At 45.2% G+C, this 19,400-nt stretch overlaps 1 protein-coding gene across 1 annotated transcript; it reads right to left on the bottom strand.

The window, feature by feature from the left end:
• Positions 1-400: 400 nt before the first annotated feature.
• On the bottom strand, positions 401-16,926 carry LARP6 (La ribonucleoprotein 6, translational regulator). The gene is made up of 3 exons (XM_069458196.1): positions 16,727-16,926; positions 4,704-4,914; positions 401-1,506 (listed from the first exon to the last, which is right to left on the bottom strand). The coding sequence occupies exons 1-3, from the start codon at positions 16,924-16,926 to the stop codon at positions 439-441; spliced, it is 1,479 nt and encodes a 492-aa protein (XP_069314297.1). The 3' UTR covers positions 401-438.
• Positions 16,927-19,400: the final 2,474 nt, after the last annotated feature.

The raw sequence follows: 19,400 nt of genomic DNA, 5'->3' as shown, positions 1-19,400 counted from the left end.
GGTCCTATAAGACACCATGCTATTGGCTTGACTACTTGCCACTGCACAAGAGAACTCTGGGCTCCCAGGAAGCCCCTGCACGGCCTATTGAGGACAGCTCAGTCACTGCAGGGAAAAAACCGTGTCCAAAGAAGCAACCTGCTCCCCAGGGAGCCTCTGTCCCACAGCCCTTTAGAGCCACCACACTCACACACGTCAGGCATCATCAGAGTAATGGCCATGCTGGGAGCGATGAGTGTTCTGAACTAGAAGGTGGTCTTAAAACCATGGTGTACCAGACAATTTATATATATTACAATTATATAAATTAAGAGGACTACATGTATACAAAATCCTTCAAAGGGGACTGAATTTCATTCTATATCGTGCCAGGTATTTGTCAGAACCTTGAAAACAAAAGTAGCTTTCAATGGAGCTACTATTAAAAATAGAAGGTATTTATACACAGGCCCTGCTCCTCTCGTGTCCGCCGTGAAATCCCCTGGTGTTGTCAGGGCCCCTGGGCAACCTCAGCACCCCTACAGGCAACCTGTCTGCAGTCTGCGTCTTCCGAGAGAGCAGGGGACTTGCGCCAGGGCTTTTCTCCTGTGTCCCCATCTCGGCCTGGCGGCGCCTCCGAACCCAGGGGCTCCCAGAGGGAGTGATGCTGCTGTCGGAGGAGTAATCCATGCACTTGCGGAAGATCTCGGGACTGGTGCTAGAGTTCAGTCTACCCTCCTCGGCCAGGGGGGATTTTCTGGAGACACCTTTGCGTTGGGCCAAGGGGCTGCTCCAAGGACTTGAGCACGGGGAGGCGTTTGGGCTCAGAAAGAGATTCTGGTGGCCAGAAGGGCTGAGCTTGTTGGTGGCCACGTGCCGTCGGCCAGCCATAGGGGACGTGGGATTGCTCTCGGGGTCGGAGGAGCTGTTGGCAGAAGACTCGTCACCCATGTATTGAAGCTCCTCCACTCTCTTGTTGAGGGACTTGTTCAGGTGGATGCTTGTAGTGGGCTCCTCGTCATGGTTCTTGTCTTTGGGAGCTTTCTTTTTGGGTGGCTTCATACCAATCAGGACAGCTTTCATGTTCTCTTTGCCCTGAGATTCCGTGATCATGAACTCATGGGCTCTGATGGCCGCTTCTACCTCCTCAAATTCCACGATGGCACACTCCTGGGTCCCCACTTGGCTGTAGCGACTGCTGATCCTCCGGATGTCAGGAGGCAGCTCTCTCCCAGGTTTGAGGATCCGCACTGAAGAGATGACTCCAAAGGTCCCAAAGAGCTTGAGCAAGTGTTCCATCACCTTCTCCTGCACCCTTCCATTCTTCTGCGGGGTGGCCAGTGCCCACAGCTTGGAGGACAGGTAGAGATCATAGACCAGGAGCATCTTGCTGGGGAGGTTCTCGTTGGGGAAGAGTGGGACAGGAGTGGTCCTCCTCACCTTCCGGTGGTCCTCATTCAACTCAAGGGTCACTGAATACCTCAAGGCATATGCTGTGGTTCTCCAGTCCCGAGTAAGGTGTTTCACCTGAAGAACATAAAACAAATCTGAAATGGTGCCTAATGTCCTTGTTCACCTTGTGTGTACTCTATAATCTCCCTCCTTCACTTCCTTATCCCTATAACGCTAGTATCTAGAATCATACCTGGTATGTGTAAACACTCAAAAATCTAGTGAATGAACACACCACTTTCTACAACTTCAAATGAAGGCAGCACAGTTTAGAGCAGCCTTGTCCAACATAACTCTCCATGACAATGGAAATATTCTGTTCTGCACAAGTTTAGAGGTTAAACCCGCAGGCTCTGGAACAAGGCTGTTGTATACACAAATCCAAGGCCCACTTCTCACCGGTAGCAAAACTTGAAAAGTCATTCAACCTCTTAGTGCCAAAACTTCCCTTGCAAAAATAGAGATATTAATAGTGCTGACCGCATGGAGTTGTCATGAGGATGAAATGAATAAATACATACAAACACATATCTATGTACAGACACACACATTTGTACATAAAACTTAGAATAGTGACTAGCTAACAATGAGTCCTCAATAGCTATGTACTATCATTATTTCAAATATTACATGCTATCGTTTTGATAGGACGTGGAGATTTTAACATTTAAATGCTTCTCCAAAGCTGTATTTCTACACTTCTGCATTTGATACAGAGAAGGTTCCAAAAGATCTTTCACATTTCACAGCAATATCTCCTTAGAATGACGTGGGCCATTTCAACCTGGAATTAAATCCAATTTAGGCCTCACGAGGAACAAAAAAAATAATCCCTTCCTCCTCCTCCCTTGGTGGAAATTGTGTGCATCAGTGTTGCACTATATGAAAGTTATATTTATATTGTAAAACAGTAATTTTCTAGAGGCCCACTTCCGGTGAAGGGAATGCCAGGGGGGAATGAGTCATCCCAAAGAAAAGGTGAAAGTGGGTGGGGTGGGTAACCTGAGCCAGGAATGGCAAGATCGCCCTGAGTCCTCTGAGGCCAGGCCAATGTAGTGGCTTTGCAAAGGAACCAGGAACTCCAGATGTCACGGAGCCTAAAGCAGGAATTTCAGGACGCTCAAGAAGGGAAGGCTCACTGCCTGGGCAGGGTGGGGAAGCCTGCAGAGCCATCAGTGAAGGCTCCTAGGGACAGCACTGTCCACTCCAGCCTGTGGCTCTGCATGGACCGGACTCAGGCTTAGGGTGCAGGAATCAGGAGAGTCATCTACACACAATCAATGGGCTGATCACCACGACACAGGCCAAGGGCACAGAGAGGCAGGCCCAGGCAACGGGGCAGATTTCAGGCAAACAGAGTCCACTCAGAGTCCAGAAAGGGTGAGGACGATATGAATAAATGCAGGTCAGAGGAAGGTGGTGAGAAAGCCAGGCAATAGCTCTTCTGGGCATGAAATATGGTGGAGCCTTCTCTAAAAACTGCTGTGGATGGAGCACTCAGGAGAGGAAAAGGAACTACCTCCTAAGCCTGCAGCCTGAGCAAAGAGCATCTGAGAAGCAGGGTGCTGCTTTACTCAGAGGGCTGGAGACATCTGTGGAAGATCACATCCTATCTCGAGAGAAGCAGGCTCCGGCAAGGGCTGAACGTCCCTCCACAGCCAGTAGCAAGGTCCACTGGGAAATCTCAGTCTCAGTCTGAGCATCCTAGGCCTGTGTCTGTGACCCTTCACAAGGAGTGTCCAGGTACCGCCTAAGAAAAGGAGCCAGGGAACTTTGGTCCTTATGCAATCACTAGAAGAACTCTGTAAGATTTTCAGAAACTTTATAATTTCCCTACATTTGTTACCTTTGTCATATATGTTTCCTTTGTGAATAACAGGAAACCCTTTAGAGAGAAAAAGGTGTTTGCTCTTATTTTGGAGGTGTTAGGGAGTCTGTCTCTACTCTGCAGTTGGTTTCCAACAAAGAATATTTCTGAATAGATCTGTAAACGGCAGCATAAAAAGAAAAGAAAAACAGGTTGACTCCTGGGGCCCCTGGGGAGGAATACAGAAATCTGCAGGATGATTCCACCGGCTGCTCATTTTGGGATCCCCCAAAACACCTGCTCACTGTTCTCTGGACATCGAAATGCCCCTTCCCTTCTGTACCTTGAAAACTCCTTCTCATCCTCCAAGAGCCTATTTCAGTGTCGCCATCTCTGGGAAGACTTTTCCATTCTCCAGGGAGGGTTAGTTGCTCTGATCAACTAGCTCCCAACAGTACCTTATTCTCTTTTTCATTCTGTCTGTGGCCATATTGTAATCTCTCCCCGATCTCTCCCCTGTATTGGACCATGAGCTTTTCAAAAGCCAGGGGACTCCCATACTCATTCTGTATGTTCTGCACCTAACAGCAAACGGAATGAATATATCTGATGAATGAATAAAGGAAGAGAGTGAGAGAGCAGGACAGAGCACACCAGTGGGCGAGGGAGGGAAGAGCTCCAAGGGGAAGAGCTCTCCTCCCGTGCTCTCTGACAGAGTACACAGACAACTTGGCTGGGACCCACTGGTTACGCATCCCGTTATGCAACAGGCCACGTGGTGCTTTTCCGTTCTAGTAAATGCGCTTCCCTCGGGGGACACACGGAGCTCTGATTCCAACTGGTCTGTGAACTGTCTGAAAAGTAGAGAGTTCACAGCCCAGATACTGGATCTGCCCACAGCAGGGACAAGCAGTGTGCTGCCTACACAGCATCAGTCATTAGACATCTCGTATCTCTATTGTGCAGACGAGGACGATGGTGTCACACACGGCAGAGCAAGCTGGAGTCGTGGAGAAGGCTCATCTCCCAGAGTTCTGGGTGCTCATTCTCTCCCCTTATTTACTCAACTTGACAGATGCAAAGCTTGGATTTCACAGAATTCTAGGCCTGGCAGGTGTCTCCCAAGGCCTCCGAGTCCCCTTGTCTGGGCCCAGCATCCTCCTGGCCACCCACGCGCCTGGCAGCAGTGCCTGAACTTTCCTAAGCACAAATGATATTGTTTCGTAACTGCTGCCAGCTGCGATGTGTCCCTTTGCCTGTGACCCTTTTCACAGTGTGGGAGTATACTCTTACTGACAATCCTAAATTCCTTCTCTTGGCCATTTTTCTCTTTTTCAGGCCTCAGAGATTTAATTTTAAAAAACTGCTAGTCATCAGGCTTCAAGGAGGTAAAAAAAAATGTTCAGAACCGTAACCCGAAACACCCTGGAAATCCTTGAAGCAGCTTGCGAGAACCACGCCTCACCTTTTTGAAGGACGTGAGTAGCTTGACGCTCACGTATCCCAGCTTGTTCCTCCTCACGTGCTTTAACAGGAAGGCGTCCTTCTCCAGGTTTTCATCCGAAAAGTAGAATTCAATCTGATCCACCAGCTTCTTGATTAAGTCCTCGTCCGGTGGCTGCCACTCCTGCTCCAGGTCCTCTCGCTCGTTCTCGCCCCCGCTTGTCGTGGCGCCACTGGGACCAGAGGAGACACCAGGCGTTAGATGTTGAACTGTGTCCTCCCCAGACTCACATGTTGAAGTCCTGACCCCCAGGACCTCAGAATGTGACCTCATTGGGAAATAGGGTCATTGCAGACATCATTAGTTAAGATGAGGTCACACTGAAGTAGGATGCACCCCTAACCTGAGATAACTGGGGTCCTTCCAAAAACGGGAAATTTGGACACAGACCTACGCACAGGGACAGCGTCACCTGAAGACAAAGGCAGAGCCTGGGGTGATGTAGCAGTACCCAAGGAATGCCAAAGATTGCCACCAGAAGCCAGAACAGATCCGTTCCTGGTACCCTGAGAGGGAGCGCCACCCTGCCGGTGACACCTGATTTCAGGCTTCGGGCCTCCAGAGCAGTGAGACGATACATTCTATTGTTCTAAACCACCCAGTCTGCGGTATTTTGTTATGGCAGCCCTAGGAAACGACGCTGGGTCACACCTGAACGGGACTCCTCAGAGGCAGTGATCACACGGCCACAGAGGGACAGCTTTTGTCTCCAAGCAGCTAAGAAATCGAACTTTTGTTTTCAACAAGTAGGAAGGATCATTAAGATAAAATAACACCCTCTGCTAACGTTGAGTTGACGTGGTGCTCTGCCACCGGCAAAACGCTTTTCACATATCTTATTCTCCCCTCCCTGCTCCATCCCCCCAAAGCCTGATTTCTAGAAGATAGATAATACAGCAGAGTAACTTGATCTTTCAACAAGATCCTCCATCCTTGTTACAAAACAAAAGCATGACTTCTTAGCCAGTGGGTACCAAACCTATCCCTCTGTGGCCATGTGATCACTGGCTCTGAGGAGTCCCGTTCAGGTGTGACCCAGTGGAGTTTCCCAGGGCTGCTGGCTCTAAGAGTCCTGGTTCTGGAGTTAGACTGCCTGGGTTCAAATGCTGGTACAGGTTGCGCATCCCTTATCCAAAATGCCTGAGACTAGCTGTGTTTCAGATTTTGGAGTATTTGCAGAATACATAATGAGATATCCTGGGGACAAGACCCAAGTCTGAACACAAAATTAATTTGTGTCATATAAACCTTATACAGATAGCCTGAGGGCAATTTTATGCAATACTTTAAACAATTTTGTAATGAAACAAAAGTTTGTATGCACTGAACTGTCAGATAACAAAGGTGTCACTGTTTCAGCCACCCATGTGGACAATCTGAGGCATCGTGTTGGCACTCAAAAAGTCTTGGATTTTGGAGGATTTCAGATTTTTGGATTAGGGATGCTCAACCGGTATCACCTTTTATTAGCTGCGTGAATTTAGGCAGGAACTCTATTGCGCTGCACCTCGTTGCCATTACCTGTAAACTGAGAATTAGGATAGTCCCTATCCTGATGAGATTGTTGTAAAGATTCAATGAATTAATACACGGAGATATCTACAAGAGTGCCTGGTTTACCCTTAGAGCTCAGTAAGTGACATATAAATTCCTTTCCTCATTCACAAAAGGCAGATCTAGGATTTAAATTCCAACTCTCTGTCTCCAAAGTCAGCACTCACATTACGCTCTGTTTTATTGGGATCCTGCGTTGGAATCCGGAAACACAACCCATCATCGAGGCCCTTCTAAACGAAGCTGTGACCACCAGCCTCTCTGCCTGGACACACTTCCCCTCTCCCTCTCCCTGAGGATGTTAGGACAGGAGAACAAGCCAAAGCAATCCTGGGAAAAGCCTCTTTAGGAAAGCTAATCTTTCATAAGGAGATTGTACAAATTTCAAAACCATAAATATTCAGAGAACGTGCGGATTATCCACAACCTAGTTGACACCATTATTAGAAGTTAACAGAAATCTGTAAGTAGGTAGTTATAGGAGTTGGTTAAACAGCTCAATAATGTCACAGCCAATAATGTCAACAGGACCTATTACTGTGATCATTTAAAGCTGGAACATACATATATGTCCTTCAACAAAATTTTCACTGGCTCTCAGCCTCAATAAAAAAAAGCAACTATGGAATACTCAAAATGAGAGGAAATATTGATTATTTTGGCAAGACAGAAAAAATTAAAGTCTATTTAATAATTTTTCAAATTCAGAAATTATAATTAGTATAAAATATAGGCATTGGTTGATTAAAATATGCAGAGTTTTAGTTATTTGCCTGTACGCAGCCTGGAAATGGTTTTTAAAATATCTTACTGATGTATTTACCTTGATGTATCATTCTTTCTTTTCTTCCTCCCCCCATTTCTAAACACAGGTATTCCCCCAAAGTCTATCCTGATTCTTTAGCCCTTGGCAACGTCTACACTTCAGCCCCTATAAACTCCTTCAATTCAAATCTGCCTTTCTTCTCCCCACCTGCTCCCTACTTTTCTCTCCTTCCCGAGCTCCAGTCCTCAATTCATACCTGCCTGCCAGACATTTCCACTAGAACAATCTGATATTTTATCAAATTCAATGTGTCCACAATGAAACTTATCACCCTCTGCAGAACTTGACCTCAGGCAGGACTGAAGCCTGGGCCTGCCAACAGGCATTCTTTCTGGCAATCTGACCTTCCTTTCACACAGTCTCACAGTAAATCCATAATGCATCGAGGGTGACTCTGCATCAGTTATATGCATCCAGTGAGCGCACAGGCAGGTAGCCAGAGATTCCAGAACAGGTGGGTGGTACTGCAGAGGTGACATGAAACCCCTATTAAAGCATAGAGGTGAAGTTCTTGCACTTGGAGGACTCTTCCCTCCACATGGATTCTGTCGTCGGCAGCTGTGCATCTCCAAAGGGGAATGTTAGAGGAATTAGAAAGCCTCTATTGTATTTGGGAGCATGCTGCACTGTTTCCTGGTTTGTATAACAGCCTTTGAAAAGGAAAAGATCCTGCAGCCTGAGCAACAGCAAGATCCTGTATCTACAAAAAATAGAAAAATTAGCCGGGCATGGTGGTGCACGCCTGTAGTCCCACCTACTCGGAAGGCTGAGGCAAGGAGGATCACTGGAGCCCAAGAGTTTGAGGTTGCAGTGAGCTATGATGACATCACTGCTCTCTAGCCGAGGTGACAGAGCAAGACCCTTTCTCGAGAAAAAGAAAAAAAAAAAAAGAAAAAAGGAAAAGATTCTTTATCCTTTATGAACATTAAAGTATACATCCTTTAAATGAGTATTGTCAACTTTTTGTCCGTTACAACCATCCACTGATAACCATATATCTTCCCTCCCAATCCACCCAAGTACTTTCCCGAGTCACTCTTCTATGCCCTTAAGCTGAAAACCTAGGACGCATCCTTAGCCCTCTCTTTTGCCCCCACATCTAGTCAGTTATCGAGTATTGATTTCATTCTGCAGTATCTCCCATCCGTTCTCTCTTTTCCATTCCAATCATCCTCATTACTTCTCCCTTACACACTATTAATAGCTCATCAAAGAGTGATTCTAAAAAATTAAAGTAATAAATACACATAGCAAAAATGAAAATAAAATAGTAGGGAACTTATAAAGAAAGCAACAATTCCCACTCCACCCTTCCTCCCCAGAAGCAACCTCTGTTCAACCATTTAGTTCTTAGGAGAGCTGTCTCACAGCTCTATAAAATATGCTTATAGCTCTATTTTTCACTTATCAATTTTAGACATTCTCTATTGAAGTCCTATTACATAAAATAAGGACTTGGGATCACTTATGGCCCCAGACCCCTTCTTTCAATTTTTAAAATTTTCTTTTATTTTTGGTTTTTCTATTAGCTTTCTATTTGTGTTTTTAAATAATACACTTAAAACGGTTTCTTATTCCATCAATACTGAACGATATTTTTCAATTCCTCATTACATATGATGTGCATATTATTGTCCTACCTTCTTCTCCACCTCTGTTTCCATTTCCAACCTTTCAAATTCTATTAGACATACTTTTATTTCATCTTGCCATAGTTATAATGTTTCATTCTATTCTGTAACTAATATTCCATATTTTGTCTATAGATAGTGAAAATTGAAAGTTAGTTGTATTTTATTATTATGACTATGTCAACATTGTTTCCTGCAGGGTGAAGTCATTTGCTAAGATTAAATTTCTTTTCTTAGAGTCTTATTAGGTGACTGACCATCTGGAATGATGCTTATAAACCTCTGTGTTTATTTTTTCTTTCATATTATCTTTGTCTTTAGTTTACATGCTAACAGATTTCCTTCAAATTATCTTCCAACCTCTCCTACTGAATTTTTAAATTTCAATAATTATTTATTTAATTTCTAAGAACTCTTTTTGGTCCTCAAATTGTTTCTTTCTAAGAGCTTCTTGTTGTTTGGGGGATGCCATATCTTAAATTCTCTCTCAGGGTACTATAATAATTGGAATATATATTTCTTAGTCTTTTGTTTCTAATATCATCACCTCCTATCCTCTGGGATTGGTTCTTCCATTTAACTTCCATGCCACTGATTTTCTTCATGTAACTAATAAATAATTTACTTTTTTCCTTATTAAAAAATGTTAAATAAATTTATTTTAGAATAGTTTTAGATTTACAGAAAAGTTGTGAAAATAGTACAGAGAGCTCCTACCTATACCCCAGACTTGCTCTATTATTAATATCTTAATGTTAGTATGGTACATTTGTTACAACTAATGAATTAATAATTACACATTATTATCAGCTAAAGTCTATACTTTATTCAAATTTCCTTAGCTTTATCCTAATGTCCCTTTTTCTGCTCCAGGATCCCATCGAGGACACCATATCATATTTAGTTGTTATGTCTCTTTGGGGACCTCTTGGCTGTGACAGTTTCTCAGATTTTCCTTGTTTTTGATGACTTTGACAGTGTTGAAAAGTACTGGTTAGGTATTCTGGGGAAGGTCCCTCAGCTGGGACTTGTCTGATGTGTTCTGTCATGATTAGGTTGGGATTATGGGTTGTGGGGAGGAGGACCACAGAGGCGAATTTCCATGCTCAGCACATCATATCACGGTACACACTATCCACGTGAATTATCACTGTGGATGTTGACCTTGATCACCTGTCTGAGGTACTGTTTGTCACATTTCTCCCCTGTAAAATTACTCCTTTTTTCCCCACTTCCATACGGTGCTCTCTGGAAGAAAGTCACTATACCTAGCCCACACGTGAGGCCATTCATTTTGAGGACAGAAGGTCTGCACTGCTTTTTCTTGGTGCGTTGTGTGGGTTCCCTCTGCAGTAGTATATTCCTGCTGGTTTTCTCCCTCGGTGGCTCTATGTATGCGGGTGGGGCCCCTAAATTGGGGCCTATGCTCAAATGAGGAAGGCTTTACTCTGCAACTACCGGCGCTGCCTTAGCATCCCTAGATCTATCTCCGTAGTGAGTTCATTCAATTCCTTTAGAAAATAATCTTGTTTCTTTTCTTCCCCCTTGGAAGTACGAGGTATGTTGCCTGCTACTTCTCACTGACAGGCAGAGAGGCTGGGAAATTGCTCTAAAGGAAGAATTTAAATGACCTCTCAGATATTTGCATCCCTTTTCACTCTTGCATCCTTGGCATAGTTCCCAAGCAGAGCCTTTCTAGGGTTCTGTCTTCCCACCTTCTGCCACCCCCCCATGTCATATTTTGGGATACAGCCTCCTCCATATTACATTACTCTGTGCCGTATTACATGTTTTGAAGAACAGCTATAATATGCCACTGCTCTACTTTAATAATAACAATAAAAGGTTTTCTATTTCCTATTACATAAAATCGAAAGTCCTTAGCTCCTTATTCAGACTCACTTAGAATCTGGCTATAACCAGCTTCTACACTTATTTCCATCTATTTCTTTTCAAATCCTTTGCTCCAGGGAAACAGAAAGATAGTTCCCTGTTAAGTATCACAGCTTTCTGCACTCTATGCCTTTGTGTATACTGTTCCTGTCTCTATGAACGTCCTGCACCTCTTTCTCAGGTCCAAATCCTAGCCACACATCAAGGCTCATCTCAAATGCAACTCTCCCAGGAGGGAAATCACTTCTACTTCTAACACTTGTCTATATTTGTATCATGGTTACATGTGTGCATATCTTATTAGCACCCTGAACCCTAAGTTGAGAGTAGGATTCATATTGGTTTTTTTCATTCTATTACCGTCCCAGAGCCTTGCCAGTATGAATTCCTAGCAGGAATTTTAAAAGCATCATCGATATAAAGCAAATAGTTTCTGTAAGGATAAATCACACTTATCAAGATCCTTTGAGGGAGGAAGTATGGTTATGGATAAATTTGTTCTTTGTGGACTTTCAAGAAGACTTGAAAAGCTTTTACACTTAAGACTTTTTTAAATAAAAAATCATAAATTGGCAATGGTGATGAGGTCTTTGTTACAGCTATAAACCTGGTAGAAATGGAAACAAAGGGTAGAAGTAAGGGGTACATTTTATAACAGATAATTGGGTTCCATGAATCAGTGTTGAAATATTTATCGTATTTGTAAATGACCTGGAGAAACAAAAATTATTTGCACCCTAAAACCTCCCAAAGCTGCTTTTCTTGTAAAAATACCAAGCTAATCTGGATACACTGATTGAGTGGTTAATCAAACGATACCTTCCAAAAGGAAAATATTCAAACTAAAATGGTGCAGTAATGAGATCCTTTCTATGACTTTCAACCCAGGAAAGATTTCTTGGACTCAGCATCTATCCTTGCACGTGGTCTATTATGGTGCTTTGACCACAAGACCAGGAAAATAGCGGACACCAAGAAGGAAGGTACTGAACACAAAGGAGAAACATCATGTATGAAAAACACCAGAGTCCAGTCCCATCTATGTGAAGTTTCTTTTGACTCACCTCTAGAACAAGACAATGAATCCGAAATGGTTCAAACAGGGCAACCAAACTGATGATGCACTGTAAAAGCACGAGGGCAGATTCAAACGACCAAGGTTCTTGACTGAGACAGGTTGAAAACATACACAGGTATGTTCCCAACTTTGCAAAAGACATGTCTCTACTACAAAAAAAAAAAAGAAATTATACGGACAACTAAAAATATATAGAAAAAATTAGCCGGGCATGGTGGCACATGGCTGTAGTCCCAGCTATTCGGGAGGCTGAGGCAGGAGGATCACTTGATCCTCAAAAAAAAGAAAAAACACATATATTTCTTAGCTCTGTCCATTAAAGGTCCCGAAAGCAACGATGCCCCAGCAGAAGTTAGCACTCTTAATCGCAGGTCTTGGTTTCTAAATACTTTCTCCTACTAGCATTTGAAAAACCAGGGATTCCTGTGGAAATGGCCGGATTCCACGACTGGAGTAGGAAAAGTATAAGCCTGGAATATCTGGTACCAGAAAGCAAGGAAGTGCTCAACTAATGCTCCAACAGGACACACTGAAGTCAATTGAAGGGGCTCCCCTTGCTACATTATAGACATTTTGAGCATCACAGGTAATGACTGTGACTAATTATAAAAGTGAATAAATAAAAATCCATGAATCACAGAAAGAGGGAGAGTGTAAGCTTGAGGGAAGACCCTCATTTAAATTATTTGGTGTGACCATTATATCAAATGATCTCTTTGGCCTTTTTAGGAGGAACTCTTGTTCAACCCAGATAATAAGGCAAAGCTATTTTTTGTTTGGTTGGTTGTTTGTTTTTTTGGCCACCGCGCCCAGCCTGTTTTTTTTTTTTTTTTTTTAACAAAAGAATGCCTGTTAATAAATGTACAAAGAATGAGAAAATTAGAAAATCATCAATTTGCAATCCCTGATTAAGTAACTGGCTCAGGTAAGGATCATTAATGGATGCTAAAACCATCAGGTGAAAGGTCATTAGTCAAAGAATATTCACAAGAAGACTGGATAACCTGGAAGAAATGAATAAATTCCTGGAAACAGGCAACCTACCAAGACTGAATTATGAAGAAATAGAAAATCTGAACAGATTAATAATGAGTAAGGAGATTGAATCAGTAATTAAAAACCTCCCATCAAAGAAAAGCCCAAGACCTGATGGCTTCACTGCTGAATTCTACTAAATATTTAAAGTAGAACTAATACCCATCCTTCTCAAACTCTTTTAAAAATGCGAAGAGGAGGGAATACTCCCAAACTCATTTCATGAGGCCAGCATTACCCTGATACGAAAGCTGGACAAGGACATACACACAAAAAATTACAAGCCACTATGAACACAGATGCAAAAAATCCTCAGCAAAATACTAGCAAACTGAATTCGATAGCATGCTAAAAGGATCATTCACCATGATCAAGTGAGATTTATCCCTGGGATCCAAGGATGATTCAACATATGCAAATCAATAAATGTGATACATCACATTAACAGAATGAAGGACAAGAGCCCACACATTACTTATTAACTGAAAAGGGAAAGACACACCTGGACAATGGAGAAATCTCCTTAACTAAATGGTCACATTTAGTATCACTGATGGTGATGTCTCCTGAGGCGATGCAACGTGAAGTCCAAGGCATGGCCTATGAAGTGTCCGTACCAAAATGTTTAAACTCAATCCATCCAGTCCTTAGCCCTAACTTCCAGTTTATACAAAGCACATGGTATTATACAAAGGAACAAGTCAAACGAGACCACCAGAACACCAGGCCAATCCAAAATATGAGACATTCAGTGAGACATCTGGCCTCTTGTACCCAAAATAGCAAAGCATTAGGGGGAAAAATGGTGGCAATGTCCTAGATTACAAGATTCTAGAGAGACATAATAGGCAAATGCCTCAACCTGGATTGTACTGTGGTTTGAGATGGAGAAAAGAAACAGCTATGAAAGACAACTGTGGAACAACTGGAGGAAATTTGAACGTGCAACTTGGCTATTAGATTATTTTAAGGATTATATTAGGGAATTGTTAATTTTCTTAGTTGCAATAATAGTGTTACGGTTTTGGGGGAGTATCATTATTAGGAGTTACAAAATGAAATACTTAAGATAAAAGTCTTCTGTACAATAAACTTTCAAATAGTTCAGAGAGAACCAAACACATTATAAATCCATCAAACAAGTATGGCAAAATATTAACAATCTAGATATGGCTATACAATGCTCCCATACTATTTTTTCACATTTTCTTTACATTTGGAAATTTTTGTGTCAAAAAGATGAGAATAAAAGGAAAGACCTTTTTTTAATGAGTAAGATGTGGGGAAAAGACCACTGAACATTTAGAGGTTGTAAAGACTTCTCCTTATTGTGAATTTATTCCTTGTTCCCCTGTGTAAGCCAGGTATTGGGCTAGGCATGAAGATAGGGAGAGAACTAAGACAGGGCCGCTGCCTTCAAGGATCTCACTGTCTACTGGAGGAGAAACACAAATATTTTAACACAGCGGAGTTGGTGCAATGATAGGGATATGCATTCATTCAATAAATACGTATAGAGCACCTACTATGTGCCATGTGCTGTGCTAGGTGCTGAAGATACAATGAGAATGAAGCAAGCGTGGTTCCTGAATTCACAGAGTTCCTATTCCTGTGAGGGAACAGAACTACAGAATTATGACTGTGGGAAGTGCCAGGTGTAAAATCTACAGCAACACAGAGGAGAGGAAACACATCCAGCTCTGAGTGGGGACTGGGGGTGGTGGGGAAGAAGCAGTGAAGTTGTAAAGGCTGGCTAGATTTCAGTCGATCAAAGGACCTTTAGGTGGGCGTGCAGAGGCATGTAGACACCAAACAGCCCCCTGTGCTCAGGAAACTAGATGGCACTGCGGGAACAGGAATTGTTAAGCCAGGCAGGGAAGGAAGCAATGGGCTGAGGGCATGATGTGGGTGGGTGTCACATCTTAAAGAGATTTAGGAACCTGGGCTTTCTCCTGTAGGCTCCGGGAGCCAAGAACGTTCACATAAGGTGGGGGCAGCTGCCATGCCAGGCTGGGCCCAGACAGGGTACACTGTGGATCCTGCTCTTGGCTGCATCTCCTTGTGCTTGGATGCCTGCCTGTGGGGCTCTGTCAGCTCCACTACCCCAAAGGGCCCCAGGGGTTTTCTGGGGTCAACTCTATGCCAGTGGGCAGCGGGAAGTGCTTCAGACCAAATGCTCCATGAGACTCAAGCCACTGGAGCTGGGACAGAAGGGCAGCTCTAGAGGGACAGTATGAAAGGTGAAGGCAAGAGGACCACTCATATTGAGGATCAGTTTCCCCTAGACCTCCACAGGGGATCTTTTCAGGCCCAAGAAATAATTAGGGCTTTAATCCTGGCTAATGAAACAATCTCAAAAATTTAGCTCTCACAATAGGGATGGCTTTTGTCACAGTCACAGGCAAATAAAGTCACAAGGATAAGCCACTCAGGGCTACTTTTCATGAACTCTGAAATTACTGACTTAGTGACTGCCTCCTGAAGACTCTGAGCTGTCAGTGACTACGGGTTCATCATATTTATGCTCTCAGTACTTAGCACAGAGCTGAATGAATCAGGCTTTTTAGTACATAAAATGCTGATATATCTACTGTGTCATATGCTGTGGTCTAGCTTTCCTGCCCTAAATGGTTGGGCTGGACTTTTCCTCTCCAATATTTGTCTCTACTGGTCTGTCCTGAATCTCTGGGTCCCTAAGTCTGACCTTGTCAACTGGGGAAGGGTCAGCCAGTTCTGGGGAATGGCTCTGGCCCCAGTATTCTCATACCCTTGAGTTTAGTATTCCCCCTATGAAGTGGACACATGTCTGCCAAGGAATAATCCTGCAGAGCCTTAATGGCTAAAAGCGTGTGACAGAGTCCCAGAAAAAAGAGGGCTCTTAATAAATGCCTGTTGGCATTTACCAGAATTTGCAAGTTTTCATTTCCTTACTTTTTTTTTTCTTTCTTTCTTTCTTTTTTTTTTTTTTTTTTTTTGAGATGGAGTTTCACTCTGTTCCCCCCCCCCCCCCGCCCCCCGCTAGAGTGCAGTGGCCTCATCATAACTCACTGCAACCTCAAACCCCTGGCCTCAAGCAATCCTCCCATCTCGGCGTCTCAAAGTGCTGGAATTGGAATTACAGGCGTGAGCTACCAGGCCAGACCCCCTGCTCTCATTTCTATGGATACTCCACGCTGCATCTTCTTTCAACAGCAGGAATAAAACCTCAGTCCTGAAGGGCCTGGGCATTAGCATACACAAGCCTAAGGTGTCTAGGGACAAAGCTCAGGACCCGAGGGCAAGGGTAGACAGGTGCCATACCAGCTCTAAACTACCCAAAACCCAGGACCCCAAGCCCAAGCAGCAAGATGATGATGCAGGCACAGATGTCAGGTGGGGAGGGCTACGTGAAAATGGGAATCCCTCAAGGGGGAGGATGTAAAGCAGCAAGCCCTGTACCCATCCAAATCAGGGAAAGGGCGCTCTCTACACCGTGAAATCACTCCTAGAATCCCCAATCAGCAGGTGCCAGCTGTGCCTGGCCTGCTACCACCCAGAGACTGAGCGAAGCCAGCTGGACTCAAGAGCAGACAGGACGATGATGGCAGTAGGCTGGGGGACCACTCGCATGGGGAGGTGGCCCGGCCTCACAGGGATAGGCTTTGGGGGGGTCTTTAGGGGAGCTCACAGAGGGAACGTCTCCCCTAGAGGAGGGGGTGGCGAGGATGGCCCTCGAAAGTCTTCCTCCTGGATCCCAAAACATCCCCACTTTCAGGCCCCTCAGATCCCCGCCGCCCTAGAAGTCCCAGTCGGGTTACCGAGCTGCGGACGGGGGCCCCCACTACAGCCGAAAGCCGGTTCTGACTCAGTGGGACGGCCCAGAGCTGCCTCCCCGGCCGCGGAGTTGTCGCGCCCCGTGAGCTCCCCGAACTCGCGCGCGGCCCGGCGCCCCTCGGGCCCCACCTCCGCCGGGCCGCGCCGCGCCTACCTGTGCCCACGGCTCGGCTCCTCCTCGCTCGCGCTGCCCCAGCCAGGGCTGAGGTACCGGCCCGGGTCCCCGGCGCCACGCGCCTCCGCCCCCTCCTCCTCGTCCTCCAACTCCTCCACGTCCTCGGCCTCCTCGATGGCGACGCGGATCTGCACTGCCGCCTCGGGCCCGGGCCGAGCCTCCTCCGCAGGCTGGGCCATGGCTCGGGGGCTGCAGCGCCGCACGGTCCCCTCGCCGCGAGCCCAGCCAGTCGGGCGGCGGCGGCGGCGACTGCGACGGGGGCGGGGGCGGCGCGAGCGCGCCCGCGGCTCGGCCCAGGGGAGGGACGGGGGTCGCGGCGCCCCGCCCCGCGCCGCCGGCGCCGCCACCACCGCCCAGACCGCTCGCCGAGCGCCGCGCGGGCGGGGCCGCCGAGGGGAGGCGGCTTCCTCCGTTCTCCTGCGCCGCGGCCTGCCCGGGAGCGAGCCCCGGGACCCCGGATCCTTCCCTCTGCCCGCCGGCTGGCTGGGCCCCCGCCTGCCGCCTCCCTCGCGGCCGCCGCGCGGCACGTCCGACTTCTCAGTCTGTGCTTGATCCCCGGGATGGCGGGCACCGACAGCAGCGTAAGGGGCTCCTCGGACTCCTACGTGTCTCCCCGACTGAACCGCCAAGATGAGAGGCGATCTCCATCTTTAGTCTGTTGGACATAACCCCCTAGACTGTGCGTCCTACGAGGTCAGGGACTGGGATTCTACCATGCGCCGTACCAGTGGTTCTCAAAGTGTGTTCTCAGACCAGCGGCACCAGCCTTACCTGGGAATCTGTTAGAAATGCATGTTCTCAGGGGTCACCCAGACCTCTTGCATCAGAATCTATGCTTCAGAACTTTGTGTTTTAAAGTGCCCTCCAGGAGATGCTGAAGTTCACCAAAGTTTGAAAGCCACTGCCCTGCACATAGTAGGTGCTCATATATTTTTCAAATGAATAAAGGGAGCTATTGAAATATATAGCTTCATATATAGCTTTGTGTTCATATATAGCTTTGAGTTCCGTCTCAACCCTCCAAGTTTGATCCAGAAACTAGGGACAGGAGCATAGAAATGAATAAGACCTGAATCTGCTTTCATAAAGCTCTTCATTTAGGGCCTTAAACATAATTTATCATATTAATTTGTCACAGTAAGATCCAAAAGAACAGAACCCTGGACCAACACATTTGTTTTGATATAGGGACAAAAGTCAGGAGAAGTTCAGGACATGGAGTCTCTTGGAGGGCAGTGTGTCCTTGCGAAAAAAACACCATGTATAGGGACCCAGGAGAGACCCAGGAGCCTAGCAAGGTTAGCCAGTCTTCTCAAGGTTTTAGAATCTGTGTCCTTTTCTTTGTCAGTCTCTCTTTTGATAGAAGAGGTCCTAGAATGAGCAAGTGAAGGAAGAGAGAGACAGTTGGTGCTACTGCTGTTTCTGCACCAGAAGTTCACAACCCTGGGGCTGAGCTACCAGGAAGAAGAGGTGAGAGGTTGAGAATATCTTTTCCCAGCCAGCTGCACCTTCCTCTAGGGCTATAAAGGTTATAGAACCTCTACACACCTGTAATGAGGCTCAGGAGGAGAGAGATTTGCAGCAATCTCCATGCCTTCTGGTCTGATATCTTAGGTTCCTCAATCTCACAAAACAATACCTCTTATCTCATTTAAATCATCCTGTGTGGCAAAGACATCAGGGATTATTATTCCTACCCATAATAATGGTTCACATTTGTACCAACTTTTACGGGTTATGAACAATTTATACACATCATCTCAGGTTTTCCAAATGCCTGATCAAAAAAGTCCCCTGGGGACTTTTTCAAAAATATACTTTGAGAACTAATGGTAGGTAAATCTGGTCTGCAGAGTGTTTTATTTGGTTAGAGTTTTGAAAAAAATTAGTTGAATTTATATGCCCTTAGATCCAAATATATCTGCCTATATTGTTTCTGATATTGTTTATTTCTGACTCCCCATGAAAGAATCTTGGATCTAGAAAGGATATCAGACATCATCCAGTCCTGAACTCCTCCTGGTAGGGAATGTATACCCCCAAGAGTACAAACCTTTCTGCCAGGGCCCCACAAAGTCATAGGAAAAATATAGGGCATCTTTCTGGGATATTGATTTTACTCAAATATCTGAGAAGAGCTGTAAGATATATATATTAAAACAATTTGGAATATCAGTAAAATTGAATACAAAACTTGCACAAAATTTTTAAGGCAAATTCACTTAAGTTTCTCATTTGTAGTAGTTAGCTTGGCATGATGCTTAGAGGAGGGAAAGACAGAAAGCCTCATCTGCATTAGAGGTACTTCTGGGAGGAGTCCAACTCAATGATTTTTTTCAAATGAGGAGAGTGAGTCCCAGTAGGCTTGCAGGGAAGGGCCTCTTTTTCTACTTTGTTGCACCCCGCATTTTATCTAGCAGGGAGCCTTGTGTCTAGGAACACTTGCTGATTTGATTTGATTTGTCCTACCCTCACACCAATCATTTGTGTCACTGTGAAGGAATCGGGGCTTTAAAGGGCCCCTTCTGATGTCCAGCTCCTTCCTCCCCAGAGCCATGGCAGGGAAGGAGGGCACTCCCGCCCACGCCTGTCCTGCGCATCACTGCAGGGAGTTTGCATCACCACTGGGATGATTAGCAAAGACTCTTTAAAC

Source organism: Eulemur rufifrons, chromosome 2 (assembly GCF_041146395.1).
Source record: "Eulemur rufifrons isolate Redbay chromosome 2, OSU_ERuf_1, whole genome shotgun sequence".
Lineage (NCBI taxonomy): Eukaryota > Metazoa > Chordata > Mammalia > Primates > Lemuridae > Eulemur > Eulemur rufifrons.
Note: the sequence above shows the minus strand (reverse complement) of the source record. Positions and strands in the feature narration are given on the sequence as shown.

Coding starts and splice junctions, on each gene's coding strand:
- LARP6 (XM_069458196.1), bottom strand. CDS start 16,926: ATGGCCCAGCCTGCGGAGGAGGCTCGGCCCGGGCCCGAGGCGGCAGTG. Junction 4,915..16,726: donor GAGCCGAGCCGTGGGCACAG/GTAGGCGCGGCG, acceptor CTCTGGTCCCAG/TGGCGCCACGACAAGCGGGG. Junction 1,507..4,703: donor TACTCACGTCCTTCAAAAAG/GTGAGGCGTGGT, acceptor TATGTTCTTCAG/GTGAAACACCTTACTCGGGA.